Raw genomic sequence first — 24,274 nt, forward strand, 5'->3', positions numbered from 1 at the left:
CGGGTAACCCAGCGGAGAGGTCGGTGTCCTTGCGGGCCCGGGTGTGACGCCGGCTTTCGTGAACCTGCTGCTTCAAAAGAAATTGAGGGTCTTGATGAGCTAATGGATGTGAAAAGCTTACTTTCCGGGTTACTCTTCGGACTTTCAGCTGTGGCAAAGGCTCCGAGTCGGAGGAAAGTGACATTACCTCTTCAACCACCGGGTTACTGGCGCCGGTGTCATCCTGTCGATAAGCAAAATGTTGATAAGGCGGACGGCAACAAACAACAAATATGGCAAGAGTTTAAAGGTTTAAGGGTTACCTCTGACTAGGAGCTGTTGCTCAATTGCAGTAGCTCTGAAGTAGTGGGTCTGCTTCCCTTTTTGCGAGGGGCAGCTTTCTTGGCGGCTTTCTTCGCCTTCCTGGCCTTCTTGGCCGCCACATGGTCATACTTGACCCGCCAGAATTTATCATCAGCCTGAGAAATATAGTAATGAATTCTTAAAATGGTTCAGAGCAAGGTGACATGCAAAAGAAGTTGAAAGGTTAAAGTCAGCGGCTTACCGCTGGGGCTGGATTGGTCTTGCAGAACGGGGCTAGCCCGGTTCTTCCACAGTCTGCCAGGCTCTCGTTTAACAGAGCCTTGGTTTCTTCTTCAGCAACGTCTTCTGGAAGATCATTGCGACTGTGCCTCTGCGGGTCATCCTTTCGCCCGGTGTACTCACACATTAAGCCGGGGCGGCGGCTCAATGGGATCACCCGCCATGAGATCCAGACCCGGACCAAGTCTATTCCGTTCAGACCGTTGCCTAGCAGGGCCTTGATCTTATTGATCGTTGGAAGCAGAGGCTGGCGTTCCGCGGCAGTCAGTTTGTCGGATAGCGGATGAGTCGGCTCTAGGCGTGTTGGGCGAAAGCCGGGCAGCGGGTTCTCGTCAGCCGGGGACGTATCTTGGCAGTAGAACCAAGTCATATTCCAGTCCTTGGGGTGGCTTGGCGGTTCTGCGTAAGGGAATAGACAGTCCCTGCGCCGTTGGATGGAGATGCCGCCTAATTCCAGACTTGGCCCGTTCGCACACTCGTTTTGGCGGTTTAAGTAGAACAGTTCTCTGAAAAGCAGCAAACTGGGCTCCTCTCCAAGGTACACTTCGCAAAAGACTTGGAAGTTGCAGATGTTGGATACGGAGTTGGGTCCTATATCCTGAGGCCGAAGGTCAAAGAAGTTGAGCACGTCCCGGAAGAATTTTGAGCCGGGCGGTGCGAAGCCCCGGCTCATGGTCCGCAAAGATCACTACCTCCCCGTCCCTCGGCTGTGGTCTTTCTTCGGACGGATCAGGGGCACGGTAGGACATCACTTCCTTCTTGGGCAGATATCCGGACTTAACGAAGTTGGCCAGGGTGTCGTCAGTAACGTTGGATCTCATCCAGTTGCAAGTGATGGGAGCCTTGGGAGGCATGGTGAAGGTTGGTGGTCTATGGTAAAGAGAAAAGTGTCCGGGTTAATTGTAAGCCGGAGATTATCATTCAAACTACAATGGCGGCTTATGAAGGGGACTAATGATATATATTCAGATACGGTGGGTTATCTAAGCCATAGGGGCATTCAGAATAAGTTGGTCATCTACGGCTTACCGCAGTTAAGCCGGAGGATTCTACAGAGCATGGTTCTCTTTAAACCGGAAAGTTCTACGGCGCGTGTTTTCTTTAAGTCGGAAATATAAGCCGCCAAGATTCAAAGGCTGCAGTTTTTACTAAGTGTGGTAAAACAGATTTCACATATTGCAGTAACTTTTTCGGATCAAATGGTCAGGTGAAATGAAAATTTTCTAGACCTAAAAAACAGAGGCAGGAGAAGTTCTTGAGGTGGAACATGATTCTTATGCAGTAAAAGGAGGGTTTTTTGCAGGTGAAATGGATCTCGAACATCTACCGCACTGACTCTATGTGAGGTTAAAGATCAACCAAGTGCAGGAACTACAAGAGCTACTGAGGTTTGCGGCAATGGTGATGAACGCGAAGAACACAAGATGAACCCTACAGTAGATCTATCTGACAGGGCAAAGGAGACTCACCGGAGTTGGAAAGAGCGGAGGTCGCTGCCGTGAATCTGGTCCGAATCAGGGTGATGCAGCGGCCGGGTTGATGAAGACCAGGGGCGCGACGGCGGCGGCAGTGGCGGAGCTCGGGCAGAGGAGCGACGGCACGAGGAGGAAGAAGGAGAGCGTGAGAAGAAAAGCGTTGGGCCGGCCTATTTATAAGGCAGAGTCATAAGTGGGCGCGAGATTCAAGGAGACCACGGCGTGGTTATCTCCCCCTCACGACGCCTCGATTTTCGGAATGACAGTAAAAGCAAAGATCCGTTGCGGATCTGGCGGAGTAAAAAACGGACTTAATGGAGGATGACGTCACGGCGGATTATCCGGGGTCCAGAGGATGACGTCACTCCGGGTTATGGCTTTCATATGAATGGTAAGCCGGAGATTTTTTCTTTCGGCAGAGTTGAAGATTGACGCGAGCCGGCTCAAGTCAATCTGGGGCCTAATGTTGAGGATGTAGACCTTAGAGTCACCCGCCAGGAGGGGCCGGGTTACTCTTTGGATGGTCATTGCCAGAAGCCCGGAGACAAGTTTCAAGACGATGGGCCAGAGATGGGCTGAGACCCGGATATGGCTTAGGGCCTGTAGTTACAATCATTATTATGGTAGACTTGTAGTATAAGGCAAGTATGGTTTAGAGTCCGAGCCGGACGTTCTTATGAGCCGGCCGGGACTCTAAGAGCTGTTGGGCGTCAGCCTCCCTATATAAAGGGACGACCCGGCAGCGGTTCGAGGACAACAATCTCATCGAGAGCCGGGCATAGCCGTTTAGCTCCCTGGCGATCGTAACCCTAATCAATAACACCTCAAACTGGACGTAGGCTTTTACCTTCACCGTAAGGGGCCGGACCAGTATAAATCCTCGTGTTCCTTGTCCCGCATAACCCCTTCAAGCTTCCTAGTTGCGATAGCTCCACGATTAAGTCCTAGCTCGAGCACATCTGCCGTGACAATTCCACGACAGGTTAGGTGTTCTCTTTTTCATTTATCCAGATAATTTCAATTTTGAAAAAGAAAACTAGTACGTGCCACGTCTTCTCTTCTCTTGCTTCTCCCAATCCCGTAGATCCAGTGGTGCGACTCAACAAGCAAATCCCATAGATCATGTGGTGCGATGCAACAAGTATGGACGAGCAATGTATACTTTTTTTGACCTTCTCTTCTTCGCAATGGCCCGTCAGTGTCAGGTTTTTTTTCCATCCATACAGATGATTTCATTTTTGAAAGAAACAAGTCCACCACCATGTCTCTTTTCTCTCGCTCTCCAAACAGCGCCCATCAACCGGTACAATGCAATGAGTATGGACAATCGGTAAACCCAACGTGCAAACGTGCGGCACTCGTCTCTCGGCGTGACAGCTTGGCACCGTCTGATTGATTAGGTCATGTTGCTCACGTAGGCTCAGAAACGCGAGGATACGAAGACGTCGGGTTATGCATATGTCCTGGAGTACTACAATCCTTCCCATCAGGGTACCCTTCTGCGTCCCCCGCTCCCCTCTTGGGCCGGCCCATGTGCGGGGCGGGAAGCACCTTGTGTTTTTTTGCTTTTCTCTATTTTAACTTTTTTCCTTTTTAAAAATAATCCGGGATTTCAACAAAAAGTTGCAAACTGTGAAATGCTTGTGAATTTAAAATTTGTTCATGATCAAAAAAAACAATTTCAGGAAATGATAAATGCTCGCGGATTAAAACAATGTTTACCAAATTGAAAAACAGTTATTCAATTCAAAAAATGTTCACAATTTTAAAAGTATGAACATTTGTCTTACTTTGATGAGAATTTTCTAATAATGGTGACCATTTATTGTATTTGATGAATAAAATTTGAATTTGAGGAACATTTTTTGAACTTGATGAACAAAATTTGTAGTCAAGAAAAAACAATATGAAAAAAATGGATGAACAAATTTTGAATTCAATGAACAAATTTTGAATTTGACGAACAATTGCTGAAAATTTATGAACAAATTTGGAATTTGATGAACAAATTTTGAATTTTGATGAACATTTTTTAAGTACGATGAAAAAATTGAATTTCATGATCATTTTTGGACATTTTTTCCATTGTTGAACAGTTTTTTGAATTCGATGAACATAAAAGTGTTTGCAAATTTAAAAAGAAAATTCGCAAAAAAGTGAAAAGTGAAAAAGCACGTAAGTTCAGAAAAATGTCCATGATTCCAAAAAACTATTCACGAATTTGAAAAAAGATGTTTGCAAAATGGAAACGGAAAATAAAATTAAAACAAAATGTTCATGAATTTAAAGATTACTGTAAATTTAAAAATAAGAATAACATGAAAAAAAACAAAACAAAAATAGGAAAAAAACAAAAGAAAAAAAAGAAACTAGAAAAACCAGTTCAGGGAAGGATCTGGAACCTTCCCAAAACCAGTTTTTTCTGAAACACTTGTAACTTTATTCATACTCATAACAATTACAGGTACACTATTGGACCTAACATCCAAGAAAATACAAAGTAACTCCTATGACTAAGAATTACAGTGAAATCTCTTATAAACACATTCTTCACAGCGTCAATCTCTGCTCGAAGAAATACTCCAGAGACTTTGGTAAAGAGGCTGCAATTGGACCGGAGCAACGATGTTGTCACTCCTTCACCGCACGAACATTACCATTAGTGGTTTTTGAAATCGCCTTGAGTCGCCCATCCAAAAAGATTGGAAGTCTTGATTGATGAACGTACTTGGGCCAGGGATGATGTGACGCCCCCGATTCAATCGTACATTAATCATACACGCAAACGTGTATGATCAAGATCAGGAACTCACGGGAAGATATCACAACACAACTCTAAAAATAAATAAGTCATACAAGCATCATAATACAAGCCAGGGGCCTCGAGGGCTTGAATACAAGTGCTCGATCATAGACGAGTCAGCGGAAGCAACAATATCTGAGTACACACATACGTTAAACAAGTTGGCATAAGATGGCTAGCACAAACTGGGATACAAATCAAAAGATGCGCAGGCCTCCTGCCTGAGATCCTCCTAAACTACTCCTGGTCGTCGGCGACGGCTTGCACGTAGTAGTAGGCACCTCCAGTGTAGTAGGAGTCGTCGTCGGTGGCGTCTGGCTCCTGGGCTCATCGGTGGCGTTTGGCTCGGCAGCGGAGAAGAAGCAGCAGCGGCGGTGACGCGGGGAGGTCAGCGCGGGGGCTTGCGGGGCGCAGCCGGCGCGACGCGCGCGAGCGCGGCGACGCGGCGAGCATGCACGAGCAGGGAGACGGGGAAGGGTGGATGGGACGCTCACGTGCGGTGCAGGGGGGATGGCAGCGGGTGTCGAGGAGGAGGACTGGGACGACGGAGGGGCAGCTCCGGCGAGGTCCAGGCGGTGGCGACGGCGTCGGGTCGTCGAGGTCGTTGCCCCCTGATCCAGATCGGGGAGAAGAGGCGGCGAACATGGGGGAAGTGGGAGCGAGTGGGGGAGGGGGTTAGGGTTTCGGGGGTTATGGGGAGTGTGGGGGGTGGGGGCGTCTGGGCTGGGCTGGCTGGGCCGAGTGGGGTTTCTTTTTTTTTTCTGTTTCGTTCTTTTCTTTTTATTTATTCTTTTGTTAGTTTTTATTTTACTTTCTTTTCTGTTTAGTTTTACTTAATATTTAAAATGATCCCTAAATTAGTAATAACACAAAACCCACTGCCACAAAAGGTTTTACCCGAAAACCATTTAGTTTAGTATTTTATTAATTATAGAAGCTTTTAAATATTGGATTTTGCTACTGTTTTATTCACCTTAGAGTATTTAAACATTTTATAAAAGTGGGGTTTCTTCACCACAGTTACTTGCGATTTATTTTTCACAATCCGAACAATTTAGTTTTAAAGTTTGAAAACTTTTGATGTTTGCCTTTAATTCAATTTTGTATTTGAATCGGTTTTGAACTAACGCGAGATTACCAACAGTAACCGAGGTGACGTGGCATCATTAGCAGAGGTTCACTGTAGCTTAATTATTCGGGCGTTACAGATGATCCCCTACAAGTGCAGGCCGTCGAATAATTATATCTTCACCATGGTGTCGATGAAAGATTTCACCTCCACAAAGAATCAGACCAACAAAAATGGCTTGACACAGCAACATAAACTCATCAGATCTAAATAATCTGATATGCGAGGACAGAAAACTCTCTAGTTTCATGGTACCGCCAAAAGAACGAGAGAAAATTTATTCTCACAAAACTATAATGATCACTAGTCGATATGCCGGGCCATAGAAATTCCAGTGCTATAGGGGGTACGCGCTATGTGGATAGCGAGCGACCTACGCGCTGAGAGTCCCTCTTCGACGCCGGAATTGCCTATATGACGCATGCTGCGCCAAATTGCTAGCGAATTGCACAGGGGCGAGCAGAGTGTTCACGGTGTTATGCTAATGGGCCGGCCCAGTTGGAGTTGCCTATGCGTCCGCTCAGCAATTCGCCGCGACGAGCGGCACATAGGAGTTCACTTCGACGCCTGCAGGTGTCCAACAGACGCGCTGACGCACAGGGCGAACGCAAATGGGTCAGCCCGGTAAGAGGAACTGTAGCGACAGACATACTGTACCAGCCGTTTGGCTGTTGCGAACCAATTTCTGTTTTATTATTATTATTTTCTTCCTAATTTGGGTTTTTTATTTTGTTTGCACCATTTTATATATATATAGTTTTCTGTAATATAAAAACTATTATAATACATAGAGAACATTTTAAGAAATACACTAAACATTTTTATAGTAGTGTGAAATTTTCTAATACAGTGAACGTTTTTGTAATATATGGTGACATTTTTCAAAAACACATTGAGCTTTTTCGTACATATATACGATGAACATTTTTTCTAATACAGTGAACATATTTGTTATACACGTTGAAGGTTTCTAAATATAGATTGAACATTTTTGTAATATACGATGAACTTTTTGTAATACATGTTGAACATTTTCGTAATACTAGGAAAACTGTACGTGCGTTGCAACGGGAGAAAAATAACCACATATTCATGTCTTGTGTTTTGATATTGACTACTAGGATCAATATTCAATATCTCCTGGAGACAATTTATTTTATATTTACTTTACTGGATGTGATATATGTTTTCGCTGTGTGTGTCATAATATGTGTATATATGGTAGTCCAACATTACCTAACCTTGTCCATATTTTTTTAACACAGTACAGACACAAGCACTCATACATATGCGCATACACTCATCCCTATGAACGCACACCCTACCCCTATGAGCACCTTCGAGAGACTGAGCCGGCATATCATCTTGAGATTTACAAAGTCATCGTAGGTGCCTCGTCGTCGATGGAAACGTCTCCTTCCACTAACCATCCAACCACAGGTTGGTTTGCCCTTGTCTATGTATGTATGGAGTTTGTTTCCTTTTCAATTTCCGCGTCCTAGTAGCCAGTCAGTATGAGTTCATGATGGACATAAATAGAGTTAAATTTAACTTTTTTTAGATGAGTCAAATTCAACCTTAAAAGAAAAACCCAATGTATGCATAGTTCGAACAACAAAGACATGTGTGCACACTAACACGTTCACGTTATGGACTCGAAGATTTTTATCGATGGGTGAAGGATCCAAACAATTAATCTAAGAAAATATCCAAATTTCAGATGGAGAATCTGCCCACATGCGTGCACGCTCCATGCAAAAACAAAAACAAAAACAACATGGTGCACGCTAGCTAGCAACACGTGTGACTAAAAAAGAAGAACTTTTTTTAATACACATAGAACTTTTTCTAATACATGGTAAACATTTTTATAATACACGATGTACTTTTTCCAAACACAAATCGCTACTTTTATTTTTCTTTAGAGGCCCAGCTTAGCTGGTGGACCGAGGACGAGGGTGGCCCAGCGAGCGTTCAGCTGCTGGTGCGGCGGAAACGAGCAAAACGAGCACACCGATCGGTTCGCCGTTATTTAGTACCACACCGCAAGCTTGGTAGGCAACTTGGCTGCTTAAATACGCTGGTACTGACCCTTATGTCACCAACGATGCGGTCACGAATCAGTTAGCGCCGATCTAACAGGTCTGCGGAGGTAAAAGGCCAACGTATGGCTATTGGGTTCGCCTAATGCTATATATGATCGTCAGATCCGTGTAGACGTACACGGTTGGTTTTTCTGTTTTTTACATCATTTTGATTTTTTATCTCTCGCTCCTTCAAAAAATGATGACTTTTCTTCTTTCATATGACATTGTCTATTTTTATCACTCGCTTCTCCTAAACTTTTTTAATGACGCTTTTAATTTTTTCTCTCTTAGCTATGCCAGTTCAGTCGCTTCTCTTAATTTTTTTCCTCTTGCTTCTCCCAGTCATGTTTTGTTTATTCAAATGATTTTGATTTTTTTCTCTCGCTTCCCCAAAAACAATTATGATGATTTTGATTTTTTTCTTTCTTTCCTCTTTTCTCCCCAAAAGATTATGACGATATTAATTTTCAATTTTTCCCTTGCTCCTTCCAATTGTGTAGATCCAACAGTGCGACGCTACAAGTATGGACGAGCACATTTTTTTTTCTTTCTAGCTTCTCCCAATTATGCGGAACCCACGGTGCGATGCAACAAGTATGGACGAGCAACATATGTTTTCCCCTACCTTCTTTCTTCGCGGTGGTTCGGTGTTCTTTTTTTCATTCATCCAGATAATTTCAATTTTAAAAAATGAGTCCATGCCACGTCGTCTTTTCTCTTGCTTCTCCCAATCACGTAGATCCAGTGGTACGATTCAACATGCAAATCCGTAGATCCTGTGGTGCGATGCAACAAGTATGGACGAGCAACATATGTTCTCCCCTACCTTCTTTCTTCATAGTGGTTCGATATTCTCTTTTTAATTCATCAAGATAATTTCAATTTTGAAAAAATGAGTCCGTGCCATGTCTTCTTTTCTCTTGCTTCTCCGTATGACAGAGGTAGTACTTCACACCGCACAACCATTGATCCGAGATGAATAAAACTGCACGAGGCCCATAAACAGTGAATGGGATGAAACAACCACATGTAGTCCAACATTTCATTGAGGATTTACGTATACTCGCAGCAGAGGATGTCTATATGGCACAGGTAATGGAGGAAACGGAGTCAGAATACTGATGAGTGAAATTTCACATTTCCTGGCCAAGCCAACACTGCGCTAAGCACTGTACAAGCATTACAAACCTTTCATCTTTTCCTCCACCAACTCAATGCAGCGGTGAAGTACGAGTTGAACAGGATTTAACAAGCACGCCATCTGATTTTCGTCGTCACCGCCGTCTTTCTCGAGTTCCGATTGAATCCCTGTAACAACTGATCTTAGTGGGAGCAGCCACTCTGAGTACACGGCTCGTATTTTTTCGTCCCGCAACATTTTTGCTGATCTGGATCCTACAATAAAAAAGAGAGGAAAACTTCTGTTAACACACAAAATGTTGACCAATTCCAGGACTGGCTCTGCCCCGAGCAAGCCTTGATCCGTGTACCAGGAGACTTGGAAAGCAATACATCACGGGTTTGCAAGAACAGTTACCTCTTGAATCTATTATCAGAATCAATCTGAGCAAGTTCAGAGCAGATAACACCTGCTTACAGACAGTGAATGGGGATCGTATCAGATTGTTTTATGGGCATAAACTATAGAATGCTAGCAAAGTGAAATTAGCAGGACAAGAACAGGAAAAAAAAGGTAGTTTATCAGCACTTCGAAAACACATGCTTGGAGAAATGACGTCGATGCTCAAAATATCATCATAGACAGTGGACTGGGAACTGTTTTATCCTGACTGCCTACTACAGGTGCTATCAACTGCTATCTCCGATCATTTTCCTTTTCATCTCCCTCTAATAAATGCGGGCTTTTCCCCCAGGAGCGATGTGAATTCTGGGCCAAGCTGGAAGGATTTAAGGAGGCTATCAAGGAGGCGTGGAAGTGCAGTCCAGCCGCGTGGAAGTGCAGTCCAGCGATCGCTGACCCCTTAAAGCGTTCTGGATCACTCTTTTCAGGAATGCGGCAAGTGATTGCCGATGCAGTGATTATGCGTTTAGATGCTGCTTAGGACTCAAGGCTTCAGTCCCCGACGGAAATATGGTTGAGAAGATCCTTGAAGCTTTCATTCTCAGCTTGTCTTCGCTGGAACGCACGATTGCCTGACAGTGTTCTAGATTCTCAGCTTGTCTCTTTCATTCACGACGATAGCTGGAGAAGCTTTGACAATTTTCGGTATGGCCTCTGGTCCCTGTGTCAATTATGCCAAATCATCAACGATCCATATCAGAGGAGAGGAGCAAGAACAACTTCTGGTTGCTTCAGCCTTACCCTGCCAGATTGGGAATTTCCCTTGCAAGTATTTGGGATTGCAATTCTCAGTGGGATAGCTTACCAGTCTGAGTGGCACCCTATCCTGGACAAAGGTGCCAAAATCATAAGAACAAAGTGGTGGAAGCTCAAAGGGGAAGAACAACAAACCTTAAAGGAGAGGATGATTGCAGGACCATGGGACGAAGGAGCAGCGGATAGCATGTGGGTGAAGATGGCTTTTTGCATTCGGAAGGTAGCTAGGGAGGTACTTGGGGTGACAAAAGGTAAGAAGCAAGAACCTAAAGATACGTGGTGGTGGAATGAGGATGTCCAAAAGGCTATCAAGGAGGAGTGCTACAAATGTTGGCACCATGACCACTAGTAACATGGAGAAATACAAAGAGGCCAAAATAATACATTTTAACCAAACCTTTGCTTACTTATTCACCCAAACCAGGTCAATTTGGTCTATGCAGTCCTCAAGCACAATAAATTTACACAACAACTAATCCTCTATCATAACTCACTCGCAGACTGTTATGGCGCTGCTAGAAGGAGTGCGCGAGAGGGCCGGCCGGGGGCCTTTTGTCCACGGCCGGGCAAGATGGAACGGATTTCCTTTTTAATTCTTGCTTGATTAGATTGATACATCTCCTCTCTTTATATAGAGAGGTTTACTTAACTCCCAAACAAGCAACCCTTATCTCTAATTAACCCTAAGACTAATGGGCTATACCGCCAGCTCAGGCCCATTAGGCCCATTACGTACTCTAACACTACACCCCACCTGGACATGCAGCTTGTCCTCGAGCTGCAGCCTAACCAACTTATAACCATGACTCGACGCAACACAAACCTAACACCTAAAAACAAGCCTTTTACATCTCGGCTTGTTTTATTACTCTCAACCTGAAATGGACTGGGATGCTTTATTTTGGACCCCTTAACAAAAAGTGGACACCATCCGCACGTCGGACGTGCACGTGTACAGCCACCTGGATCCCATGGACACCATCTGGACAAAAGGAGTGCATGGGTATGGCCACCTGGAAGTGGTCGCAAGAGCGACCAGCAGAGGCGCCCTTGCGGCGGCCGGCGGAATGCAGTGGTGCTACGCGGTGCACTCCTGTCGGTGACACCCTGCCTTCTCCCCGCCGGACGGCTGTTGGTCTGCACCGCACAGAAAAGAGTGGAGGGCTTGCGATGGAGAATGACGAGGAGGGTGCGCCCCCCCAACCGTCGATGTCGCAGACTTTGAGGTCGCTGTCTGTGGGGACGAGATCGAGGTCCTTTGCGCAGCGAAGGACAACTGGGAGGAGCGGCAGCTGCAGACCATGCATCTCCCGCACACGCCGACGCGCTAGGAGGCCGCGCGCAGCAGCCTGCAGCCTCACCGCCGCCGACACGTGGCGGGTAGCGATCCAAGCCAGAAGTGGTGACGGCGACGGCGGGAACTTGATCTGGTGCATCGGGACTCCCGCCGGCGCGGTCGATGCGGGGCCGGAGCTGACCGGCGGGGGCCGCTGCAGCTGCAGCGGCTGCTGCGGTGTCGCGCCGGGCAGCGGCAGCGGCTGCTGCGGCGGAGGCCACCAGGAGCGGCGGCTGCCACTGCAGCCAAGGCGGGGCGGTGGATGGCAGCTGCAGCGGCTACTGTAGCGGCCCGGCGAGCGCGGCGGAGGCCGCCAGGAGCGGCGGCTGCCACTGCAGCCAGGGCGGGGCGGTGGATGGCAGCTGCAGCGGCCCGGCGAGCGCGGCGGAGGCCGCCTGGTGCGGCGGTTGCCATGGCAGCCACGGCGGCGCGGTGGCGGCGATGGGCGGCACAGCCTAGTGCGGCCCGTAGGACCCGGACAAGAACAGGCAGATCTCCTGGACCGCCTGGGTTAGGTCCCGCAGCGCCCCGGACACCTCCTCCGGGGTGAGGACGGCGGTGGCAGGCGCGACGGAGGATCCCGGCGCGGGCAGGAGCGGGGCGACGGTCGTGGTTGTCGCCGGAGGCGATGAGGTGACCGGCAGCGGGAGAGACGGGTTGGGCAGCGGTGAAGACATGATCAAACCGAAGCTAGCTGATACCAAATTGTTATGGCGCTGCTAGAAGGAGTGCGCGAGAGGGTCGGCCGGGGGCCTTTTTGCCCACGGCCGGGCAAGAGGGAAGGGATTTCCTTCTTAATTCTTGCTTGATTAGATTGATACATCTCCTCTCTTTATATAGAGAGGTTTACTTGACTTCCAAGCAAGGCTTACTTGACCCCTAAGCAAGCGACCCTTATCTCTAATTAATCCTAAGACTAACGGGCTATACCGCCAGCCCAGGCCCATGACGTACTCTAACACTACACCCCACCTAGACATGCAGCTTGTCCTCGAGCTGCAGCCTAACCAACTTATACCATGACTCGACGCAACACAAGCCTAACACCTAAAAACAAGCCTTTTACATCTCGGCTTGTTTTATTACTCTCAACCTAAAATGGACTAGGACGCTTTATTTTGGATCCCTGAACATAAAATGGACACCATTCGCACGTCGAACGTGTACAGCCACTTGGATCCCATGGATACCATCTGGACAAAAGGAGTGCATGTGTATGGCCACCTGGAAGTGGTCGCAAGAGCGACCAGCAGAGGCGCCCTCGCGGCGGCCGGCGGCGGAATAAAGTAGGGCTACGTGGTGCGCTCCTGTCAGTGACACCATGCCTTCTCCCCGCCGGACGGCTGTTGGTCTGTACTGCACAGGGAAGAGTGGAGGGCTGTCGATGGAGAATGGCGAGGAGGGGTGCGCGTGCGCCCCCCCCCCCCCAACCGCCGATGTCGCAGACTTTGAGGTTGCTGTCCGTGGGGAAAACAGCATGCCCAAGATCCCCGACGCAGCGGACGAGATCGAGGTCCTTTGCGCAGCGAAGCGCAACTGGGAGGAGCGGCAGCTGCAGACCACGCATCTCCCGCACACGCCGACATGCTAGGAGGCCGCGCGCAGCAGCCTGCAGCCTCACCCCAATTTGTACGTAATGGGCCTAATGGGCCTGGGCTGGCGGTATAGCCCGTTAGTCTTAGGGTTAATTAGAGATAAGGGTCGCTTGCTTAGGGGTCAAGTAAGCCTTGCTTGGGAGTCAAGTAAACCTCTCTATATAAAGAGAGGAGATGTATCAATCTAATCAAGCAAGAATTAAGAAGGAAATCCCTTCCCTCTTGCCCGGCTGTGGGCAAAAATGCCCCCGGCCGGCCCTCTCGCGCACTCCTTCTAGCAGCGCCATAACACAGACGAATACCATTGCAACGGATTATGACAATTAAATTTGTCCAACCAGCTTATGCCTATTTAGTGTTTCATTGACTTGATTTCACCTATTTTTGTGGCTAACTTTCAACAGCAGATTATAACGTAAGCATAATGCATCATAGTTCAGCAACCACAAACTAAGCTAATGTTTAGGGAAAGTTGTGCTGCTGGTGTATCAAGTATTTGAGTTTGTGCAATCAAGACACTGACGTCCAATTACTGACTTGAGGGAGCTACCAACTTTCAACGTTGAGCAATCAAGGCTTCCCACCAACAACCTCTGTGTACAGCTTTAAACGTAGTAAGGAACAAAAGGAAAGGGTACCTCTTCACTGTGATCACGAAGACAAGGAGGACCACCTTCTGGAGGCCTCAAGATCAGCTCCACTAACTCAAGCACCTGAGAAGCCCAGGGTGGTGATTCCCCAGAATCTTGTGATCGATCAGATCCATTAACCTGATCAGCTCGACGGCTCTCTCTCAAAACTTCATTCTTCACCAGATCTAAAAGAATTGCAGTCTGAAAGAACAAGACATAAAGTAAACACAAGCCAGGATTTGAAGTATGGAGTTCAAAATGAAGTTCACATCAACAGGCAACATGTCCTTAATGAAATTATACATCAGATAAGGCTGGATGAAAAACCTTTAGTCCATAATGTTGTGGTACGATTATTTATTTATTCACTCTTTTGCTACATATACATCTCAGGCATCTACAAGTTGGTGCTCTCAAACATTCCAAAGAATAGTGGATATGATAAGTTTTCTTACCAAGGAGGGGAACATACTATTCTCAATGAGGGCCTGTAAGATATCAAATCTCTGAGTGGATGGCACCACTGAAATAACCTGATAAGATTTATAGTTAACACATGCACAGATAATAAAAAAAAAAGGGGGGGGGGGGGGGGGGGGGGGGCAGACTAATAATCTTCTCTTTGCACACACAAAGTGAATTTAAGATACATACCCTTTTCAGGGCAGAAAAGGCTTTCTTCCGCATCAACGTATCTGGGGCAGCTATCATGACTCTTTCAATGGCCTGGGGAAATACTTATAATATTGAAACAGTATATTCGAATATACTGACTCACCTCTAAGAAAGTGCAAACTTACCTTGAGTATGGCAAAAATTTGAGTGGAACATGGGAAATCTACATGATCGTTGGTTTCCTCACTACACTTATCATCAACTAAAGTCAACAATAAGTCCAGACTGTGAGATTTGATTGCCCATGAGTAATTAACTGAAGACAAGACATATCTAAACATGTTGATTGCTTCCCATTTCCTAATACAATTGTCTTGAACTTCTTTCAGTGCTGATTCAAACTCTGCTCCAGCATATTTTGACATATCATCATGCATAGAGGTCCACACAACTGTAAGAGAGCTCAAGAATGTGACCAAGCAGCTTCTAAATAATAGTGAAAGTGGTGTGATAGGAAAGATTTTCAAACCTACAAGACTTGCACCGTCCATAGCAAAAGAAAAGCAGTCCAGAAAATTGTCGTCCTCTTCTACATCATTTGCGGACATATGCATCAGTTAGCAATGAAGCAAACATAATACAACTATTCCAAGGAACCAGAAAGATGGGAATAATTTGGATGAGTCACCTTTAGAAAGCTTAGTGGTGGCTGAGGTCACATCATTACCAGTTAAAAGACCCAAATAGGTGAACCCGCAAAACATAAGAAGTTTAGAATATTGAAGAACAACTGAACCACAAGTAGACTGAATATTCTGATGTTTGCTTTCTGATGATACAAGAGCCTGCAAAAGAGCCTTGTATATCAAAGTGGATGTAACATACATGGATATTCTAGAAATAACATCCATTTGGTACTCACTATGTTTTGAAGGGCGTATAGACCAAGTATAGAACATAGCTCTTCCTTCCTGTGGTTGACCTTTTAGTGAACAAAAAATACCTCAGAATCAATAGAACAAATGAGATGGTCAACAGAGTATTCAAATCAACAAACCATTGTTTTGCACATTTCTTGTATAGCATTGCCTATTCTGAGGGCTGCACTGAACAGATCAACAGCAGACATTCCATGTTCCTCATCACATTCTGATAAATTAGCATGCATAACTCGAAGGATGGCAGGAAGTACGACCTTTACTTGCTCAATATGTCTCCTCTGAATCAAAATAAGCGCTAGTCGAAAGAACAATTAGCTATGAAGAACTCAAATCCATATAATGTTAATCGGTAAAAAAAATAGATGGAAGGTGTGCAACATAGCTCTAGCATGTACTCCCTCCATTCCTGAAAAGTAGTCATAATTTTCTTTTGTCAAAATTCCTGGAAAGAAGGTGCAAGGGTAGTTTAGCACTAGGCCTCCCAAAAATACCCCCTTCTCTATAATATGTGCACTGGTGGACTAAACAATGGATTTAATTATCACTGCTCGTCAATCAGCCGTACATGGCCATGGTTCGATTGAGGAGACGCTAAGTGTCCAGCCAGGATAAACTACAAACGATCTTGCTCATTAATGAGGGCTAGGTAAGATGGGAAACAATTCAGATGCGCAGCACCTCCATGATCTTAGCGAAACAAAAATTACGCCTTGTTGATGGAGTGGAGGGAGTATATATCTAACTTATCCTATGTACATACAAAATGTAAGGAGGGCATCAGGCTGAAGTTTCAAGGCAAGAAACTGTTGCCAGTTAGCAGAACAAATAATTAATTGGAATCTGTAGAAGTGTTAATATAAAATAATGTACATACTGCTGGCAAGCCCATCTAGTAGAATAACAAGATATGCTGATCCATTTAATGCCACTGGTGTATCTAATGCCTGCATCAACATAAAGGTAATAGTATGAACCAAATGGGTGACCAGGTAACAGTAAAGAACTGAGCATCAGCTAGAGAGAAAGAAAAGGATGATGATATTAGCATTTTGAGAATATGAGAAGCTGCTTAAGGATGACTGGGTGCTAAAGCCCCGTGTCCCCAGATACTTCATACTCCCTCCGTTCCTAAATATTTGTCTTTTTAGAGATTTCAAATGGACTACCACATACGGATGTATATAGACATATTTTAGAGTGTAGATTCACTAATTGTGCTCCGTATGTAGTCACTTGTTGAAATCTCTAGAAAGACAAATATTTAGGAACGGAGGGAGTAGATCTGGACACACAGCATCAATTCATAACCAGAGATTTTAAATTTACCAGTGTCTCTTTAAGGAAAAGGAAACATATAAAGCAAGCATCTCAGAGCCCAGGCAGGTGTCAATCACATAAGTGCGGAAATCAGCATAGGCACAAAATTAAACACAGAATGCCAAAATTTCACACTCCCCCAAAATCTACAGTCAGAACTTAGATTAAGTTTGTGCAGTGATGCTCCTACTTATCCCCCCAACCTTTTACAAATATATAATCTTCCATTGAAAGAACATTTGGACATTAATAGAACTAAAATTGCAACCAAAATCGTTAACATATTAACATAATTAAAGTGTTTAAAAAGCTTCACGGTGTAAAGACTAGCCATCCCAAATATAGGAAATAATCTATTTTCCAGTCGTGGGTAAAAGGAGCTTCAAGTTTCCAAGAGTGGGAACTGCTTATTTATTAATTGTGGAACTGACCTCGCAGAGGATGCAGAGCATGTCCCTTGGGCTGCAATTCGACGCAAAGAACTCAATGATAGTCCTGGCAATGTCCCGGCAATTCCCCATCCGAGCACCCAGCTTCGCCACAGGCTTGGGAAGCTCCAGAGACAGCGCGTCCATGGCCATCTATCACAGCATAGCAGCAGAATCAGGAGAACCATCAGCCGCAAAACGCAACGCAATTTCAGCGGCCGAGGATGAGAACAGCCGAAGGCGCCGCGGCACAATCTGTCGGACCTGATTCGAGGACGGGGACGAGAGGAACGCGTGGACCTCGCGGAGCATCTGCTCGGCGAGCGCGGCGGACGCGTCGGCATCGGACGCGCTGAGGATCTCGGCGACGGCGGCGGCTGCTGCGTCGGAGGAGGCGGCGTCGCCGGACTCGAACGCCTGGAGCAGGCAGGAGCTTACGGTTTGGGGGAAGGCGTGGAGAAGTAGCGAGTTCGAGATGGTTGGTTGAGCGACCAGTTACCTCGGAGAGGGCGGCGAGTGCTTCCCGTAGGCGCGTGAGGGTTGGGCTGGAGGAGGTTGAGTCGCCGTCGGCAACGTCCACGGCGGCGGCGAAGGGTTCGTCCCTGGCCATGGAGCTGCCGTGGTTGGAAGGGGCAGTGGAGGTGCTCTTTAGGGCTGGGCCTGGGTTGTCTGGTTACCCATACGGGTTGGGCTCAATCAGGCCTATTCCTCAACTTGGGCTGCCTCGCGTCCAAAATCGCGCAGTTATCGCCTTTTCACTTTCCATGGGCCGTACGTGCTGGGCCCAAAAGGTGCCCAATACGAAACGACATCGTTGCAGAGTTCCCGCAGGAAATCATGGCACCGCAGGGATCGGATTCCAAGCCCGAGTCGAGCAAACGCAGAGCTCACGGCCACGTACGCGATTCCATCTATATATAGTCCACACGACCCCATCGATCTCAAGCCAACCAACAAGCTAGAGCCTAGAGAGATCGAATCGAAACACAAGTCCGGCGAAGCTCCGTCGACTTAACCAGGACGCACCTCGCCGCAAACAACCATCGTAAGATGCAGATCTTCGTGAAGACCCTAACGGGCAAGACGATCACGCTGGAGGTGGAGAGCAGCGACACCATCGACAACGTCAAGGCCAAGATCCAGGACAAGGAGGGGATCCCACCAGACCAGCAGCGGCTCATCTTCGCCGGGAAGCAGCTCGAGGACGGCCGCACGCTCGCCGACTACAATGTGCAGAAGGAGTCGACACTGCACCTCGTGCTCCGCCTCCGCGGCGGCCTCTCCATCAAGGTCAAGACGCTCACCGGCAAGGAGATCGAGATCGACATTGAGCACACCGACACGGTCGACCGCATCAAGGAGCGCGTCGAGGAGAAGGAGGGCATCCCGCCCGTCCAGCAGAGGCTCATCTTCGCCGGCAAGCAGCTCGCCGACGACAAGGCGGCAAAGGACTACAATATCAAGGCTGGCGACGTGCTCCACCTCGTCCTCGCCCTCAGGGGCGGTGGCTGCTACTAGATATATGCCTGGGTTTTACCTACGAGAGCTTGTACTATCTAGCTAGGGTTTAGCTGTAGTTTTAATATTTTGTTAAGTAATGGTTTTTTTGTAAACATTGTTACGTAATGGTTTTGGGGCTATGTAAACTGTGGTTGGAAGTTTATGAATATTGTTTGAGTCCTTTACATGTAAGCTGTAATGCTGTATCTGTGCATCTTTTTGCTACCCAATCCACTGCTTGCATTGCATGCTTAAATGAGAAGCAAAGGTATGAATATTTTTTTGTCCAAAAATAGCCTCGCGTGACTTGCACTAATCGAACAGAACCTATCATATATGAATAGGGAAACACTTCTTCTAGATCGATCTTTACACCGTCTCCCCTTGGACACAAAAATCTCTCTTCTACCTTTTTTCCACTGCCGCATGGTGATTTGCGTGATGATGTCAACCGAAGGCCGATGTACTGAAACTGAAGATTCAGAACGAACAACTCAGCATTCAGCAATGGAGGCCAAGTCCAGCATAATTGATGTTGATGTTTGCGCCCTTGATTTGCAGAGAATGAAATTCAAGTTCCTATGTATTGTGAGTGTGATTTATATGGTGAGACAAAAATTGTGGTATTGAATGCTCTGAAATGAATGCAAAGTCTGGACTTTGCTCTGAATTTGTTACCTGCTCAAGTTCTATGTTTCAGTTTGCAGAGCTATGCATGCTCATAGGCTGATTTATTATTCAGTTTTCAGAGCTATGCTCATGCGCTGAGGTGATCAAAAAATTAAAGACTTGGCTCCTGATAGTGATCCTTTGAAGTGAACTGAAAATTCAAATAAAGAGAGCAAACTGGACATTTTTTACACTTCAGAGTAACACACCAGCTCAGACACTAGTTTAGCAAAAGCTTTGCGCTTCATTTTTTACCAACAAAAAGAGTTTCAGTCACTATTTTATTTTCACTTCATTTTGCGCGTTTTCAGTGTGCAAGTGTCTAGTTTCAGTTTCAGTTTGGACGCACTTTGCACGATTCAATTTGTCGCATTCACGCACCTACTTGCATTCACCACGCCCTGCCCACTCGCAGTCACCACTCTCCTGGCTCTCTTCGTTTTTGCCGCTCGCGAATGGCAAAGCCTGCGATGGAAGGGGAGTTAGAGCATCTCCACTCCCCCCCCCCCCCCCCCCCCCACCCACAACAGGACCCCTCATGCCCCTTTTTATTGTCGGCTATAAAAAATCGGCCCAGTTGCGTTTCCAGGAGCCCAATTTTCGCCAGCTAGGGCCGAAATTGGCGCTGGCGGACCTAGGCCAAACCCGACGAGTCAGCGACTGGGCGACGCTGAGAATCTTCGTCGTCCTCATCGCCTCGGTTTCCCGTGAAAATCAATGCGAAGGCTGCCGCGGATCAGCCTTCAATTGATTCACGGGCGGCGCAGTGAAGGTGTCACCGCCGCGTGTCCCGCCCCCTCCCGCCACGCGTCCACACTGCTGCCGCCCGCTCGCCGCTATAAAAGCCACCCTCCCTCGCAGTTGGCCGCACACTTGCTCGCCACAGCCTCTCTCTCGCCGCCGATGCCCCTCTCTTCTTCGCTGCCGACACCCTCTCTCTCCCCCTCTCTCAAGTCGTGACCATGGCCGAGCGCTTCCCTGGAGACGGAGCAGCGGCCAACGGTTTTGGCCGCCATCACCTGCACGAGGTGGAGGCTCGCCTCCTCTACGAGGCGGACTACCCAGCGGCGCCCGACATGCGGGTGCCGGGCTCATGGAGGCTCAACGCCATCGGAGTCCCGGTGCCACCGCCGCCCTTTGGTGCTGAACGGCGTGCCGAGATCGCACGGATCCGGTCGTCTATGCCGGAGCACGCGCGACAGCAGCCGAGGTATGCCCCCGACAGCCACAATCTGCGGATGGCGTACTTCGAGCACCGCCACGCAGACCAACTCGCGTCCACGAATGGCGCTCCGGCACTCCGCGGGCGCCACAACTCCGAGGGCCGGCGTCAATGGTGGGGCATCCCCGGGCGCACTCTCAAGGCCGTCCTCGAGCACATCGAGGGCGGCAACTCACCGCGGATGGAGTACTCGGCGCCGTCGTTCTTGCGCCGGAGCGGCAGCTCGTGGATGTCGAGGCGGATAGCGGGCGCGTCTTCCTCTTCCTCCGGCGCCCACTCCTCCGGCACACCGACGCCGCTCGCCCACGTCAAGGTCGAGCCCCAAGAGACGCCGGAGTGCCGGCGCAGCCACGGCGGCAGCCTCGTCATAAACGAGGGCCGCGGCCGCCAACCTTCCCCTCCCCCAGGCTCCTCAGCATGTAGAAGGCTTGGGACGGCGGCGGCGGCGGACGGCGGCATAGTTTTAGGGTTTAAATCATGTCTTTTAAATTATGTAGACAAGTAAAATGTGCAGAGGATACATATGCAACTTCGCCATGTGACCAAGTGGAGCATAGAAGCAAGAAGAGACCGTACACATGCACGTACCAAAGCGGCGAAACGTGGAGCAGCGTACGTGCGTGCAAGGCAAAAAAGAAGGGCAGGCAATGGCGAGAAAAGGCTCAAAGCCCAGGCAAGCAAGTCCTACTCAGCACCACCCATGTTTGATTGTGCGCCCCAATTATTATCCCACTCCCCCTTCGACTACGCTGGACTGCCCATAAAATACCAGAGACTATTATTATCATGCCTTCCCTTCCCTGGGATAAAAGATCGGGTTTACTAAAACTCAGCTAGCTGAGATTTAGTTTGGTCTGATTCACGCCATCAGCCGCCAGATCAAAGCGCATCATGTTTTTTATTGTTTTTTTATTTTCGGGAACGAGTCGTTTAAGTTGTCAGGGACGTGTTACTCTTGTGCTTGCCCGTCGCTGCGCTGCAGGACTCGCACGCCCAGCTGGGTTGTCGTTTGTCGTGGGTGAGAGTGAGGCTTCGGCCAGCCATCAATAGGCCTTGAAACAGGCTTTCGCCCCGTTTTATAGATAAAACATATGTTCATACAACCACGTCTCAAACAAAGTTATAAAAGAGAAAAGTTGGGGCCACAGCACAAAGACGCCCAAATGGAAAAAACAGAAACAACAAAGGCCACCAGAGGCAAGCTACGAAGCAGGCGGGCGGTCGGAGAGCCGACGCGCGGTAGACACCAGGGCGTACAGCAAGAGCTGAAGACGGCCACGACCCCTCGGCCTAGCGAGCAGATGCCAGTACTGCAAGAAGACAAGAAATTTGAAGAACGAGTCAGCAACACGACACGGGAACACCCGCTCAATCACCATCTTGTTGCGAGAAGTCCAAAGAGTCCACATCATAGCCGCGAAGATGAGCCAGAACAGTCGGCGCTTACGGCCAACCTGGGTGGCCCTTACCTGCAGAAACTCTGCAAGGTCATGGGCCTCCCACTCTGGTCCTAGAGCCTCACGAACAAAGCACCAAAGTGCCTGCGCTGCTACGCAAGAAAACAAAATGTGCGTTCCCGTTTCCGGGACATGGCACAAAGGGCAAAGGCCATTGCCCGGACCATGGCGTTTCAGCACCTCGGTCCCCGAAGGGAGACGATCTCGAAGAAGCTGCCATACGAAGATCTTAATCTTCAAGGGCATCGGTGCCTTCCACAGTGGGGATAACCACTGTAGAACCGGCACACGACATAATGCCTGGTAGGCCGAACTAACGGAGAATTCACCCGAAGGAGAAAGGCTCCAAGAAACAGTGTCAGGGTCCTGGGACAGAGGAAGAGGGACTACTTCCCTCAGGTCTGTCCATTCCCGTACCTCATCTGGTCCGAATGAGCGGCGGAACGCAATGTTCCATCCCTCATCCAAAGCAGCCGCAGAAACAAGGATGGCCGGGTCGTCACAAATCGCAAAGAGCCGCGGGAACCGCAAGCCGAGAGGCTCGCCCTCCAGCCAGGGGTCCAACCAAAACTGGGTCCAGACCCATTGCCAACCGAGAAACGCAAACCCAGCCTAATCTCTTTCTTGATGGCCTGAATAGATTTCCAGAACTGGGACCCAGCCGAGTGAGAGCAAGCCAGGAGGGGTTGTCCTTGCAAGTACTTGGACTCAATCAGCTGCAGCCACAAACCCCCCATCTCCCCGCAAGATCCGCCAAACCCAACGCAGCATAAGCGCAACGTTCATCCGGCGAGACGCAGGGATGCCCAACCCACCTCAGTCCTTCGGCAAGCATATGTCAGCCCACTTCACCATATGGTACTTGGGCCGACCATCCCCTGCCTGCCAGAAGAACCTAGCCAGCTCATTGTCAAAGGAGCTATGTACACCTTCAGGCAAGATGTACATTCCCATCATATACATGGGAGACTAGCAAGGTTAGAGCTAATGAGGACAATTTTGTTGCCTTTAGAAGTGAACCTATCGCACCAGGGCTCCGCACGGGACGCTACTCGTCCCACAAGCGGATCATACCCACTCACCAAAATCCTGGACTCAGCTAAGGGCATCCCCAAGTAGGATATGGGGAATGATGCCAAGCAACAGTTGAGGTTATCCGTGGTCCGAAGCTGCTCAGCCTCTGAGTAGCCAAGGACCACCACCTTGCTCTTATCAAAGTTAATCTTAAGTCCAGACATTTCCTCAAAGCAGAGCAAAAGGAACTTAAGATTGACAATGTCCGAGTCCGAGCCTTCCACCATAATCATGGTGTCATCCGCATACTGCAAGTGAGTAACCCCCCCCCCCCCCCAATCCGGGATGAGGTGACTAACTACACCCTTAAGGTGGCCGGCTAACTTGGCCTTATCTAGGATGCCCGCAAGGGCATCAACTGCGAGGTTGAAAAGCAGGGGGGAGACAGGGCCCCCTTGCTTTACCCCTCTGGAAGCCTGGAAAAAGGGTCCCACTTCGCCATTGATGTTGATCGCCGTGTTACCAGATCTAAGCAGTTGCATGATCCAGGAACACCACCTCTCGTTAAAACCTCGTCGCTGCATCACCAACCTCAAAAAGGACCAGTCTTGACGATCATACGCCTTCTGGAAGTCCAATTTGAGGAAGACACCCTTAAGCCCCTTCGACGCCACCTCGTGGACGATCTCGTGAAGGGCAAGAATCCCGTCATGGATCCGCCTGCCCTTCAAGCATGCGGACTGAAGGGGGTGGGCAATCCTTTCCGCCACGGGGGATAAACGGGGCGCGCAAACCTTCACAAAGATTCGCTCCAGCACATTGATCACCATGTTGGGGCGGAACTGCCGAATATCCGTAGCCCCAACTACTTTGGGGATCAGAGATATGACACCATAGTTAATCCTAGCCATGTCCAGGGTTCCAATATAGAACTCATGGAACATGGGCATAATGACAGGACGTAGGATCTCCCAGAATTTCTGGAAGAAAACTACCGGGAGGCCATCCGGCCCCGGGGCCGAGCAAGCTTTCATAGAAGCAATCGCCCGACCCACCTCCTCAGGAGAGAATGGGAGAGTAAGTTCCGCATTCTCCGCATTGGAGACCTGGTCTGCAAGCAGTCAGAAATCAGCG

General features: G+C 48.2%; 2 protein-coding genes across 7 annotated transcripts; one reads left to right on the forward strand and one right to left on the reverse strand.

Annotated features, from left to right (window-relative positions):
* Positions 1-9,086: 9,086 nt before the first annotated feature.
* On the reverse strand, positions 9,087-17,939 carry LOC109764867 (aberrant root formation protein 4). 6 transcript variants are annotated; one of them, XR_012189831.1, is made up of 16 exons: positions 17,778-17,939; positions 17,543-17,695; positions 17,282-17,431; positions 16,408-16,477; positions 15,650-15,828; positions 15,515-15,574; positions 15,281-15,437; positions 15,122-15,181; positions 14,778-15,043; positions 14,632-14,703; positions 14,433-14,510; positions 13,984-14,178; positions 10,400-10,484; positions 9,800-10,319; positions 9,614-9,665; positions 9,087-9,471 (listed from the first exon to the last, which is right to left on the reverse strand). XR_012189831.1 is itself a non-coding variant. In XM_020323650.4 (14 exons), exons 1-14 carry the CDS (start codon positions 17,886-17,888, stop codon positions 9,257-9,259), a joined length of 1,818 nt encoding a protein of 605 aa, XP_020179239.1. In that variant the 5' UTR covers positions 17,889-17,939; the 3' UTR covers positions 9,087-9,256. The 6 variants fall into 6 exon arrangements, 2 of the variants coding, with proteins under 2 accessions (XP_020179239.1, XP_040253289.1); XR_012189830.1 differs by having other exon boundaries at positions 9,785-10,319; XR_012189829.1 differs by having other exon boundaries at positions 15,281-15,449.
* Positions 17,940-18,328: 389 nt separating this feature from the next.
* On the forward strand, positions 18,329-18,796 carry LOC109764870 (ubiquitin-NEDD8-like protein RUB2). Its single transcript, XM_020323653.1, has one exon. It carries the CDS (start codon positions 18,329-18,331, stop codon positions 18,794-18,796), a length of 468 nt encoding a protein of 155 aa, XP_020179242.1.
* The last annotated feature ends 5,478 nt before the right edge of the window (positions 18,797-24,274 follow it).

Source organism: Aegilops tauschii, chromosome 7, assembly GCF_002575655.3.
Source record: "Aegilops tauschii subsp. strangulata cultivar AL8/78 chromosome 7, Aet v6.0, whole genome shotgun sequence".
Taxonomy (NCBI): Eukaryota; Viridiplantae; Streptophyta; class Magnoliopsida; order Poales; family Poaceae; genus Aegilops; species Aegilops tauschii.

Bases quoted from the DNA above. Each gene is read 5' to 3' on its own strand.
- LOC109764867 (XM_040397355.3), bottom strand. From the start codon at position 17,888: ATGGCCAGGGACGAACCCTTCGCCGCCGCCGTGGACGTTGCCGACGGC. The intron at 15,829-16,407 runs GTATGTACATTA...TCTTTCGACTAG, and splicing joins ACTAGATGGGCTTGCCAGCA to CGCTTATTTTGATTCAGAGG. The intron at 9,666-13,983 runs GTACCCTTTCCT...GTCTGTAAGCAG, and splicing joins TTCGTGATCACAGTGAAGAG to GTGTTATCTGCTCTGAACTT.
- LOC109764870 (XM_020323653.1), top strand. From the start codon at position 18,329: ATGCAGATCTTCGTGAAGACCCTAACGGGCAAGACGATCACGCTGGAG.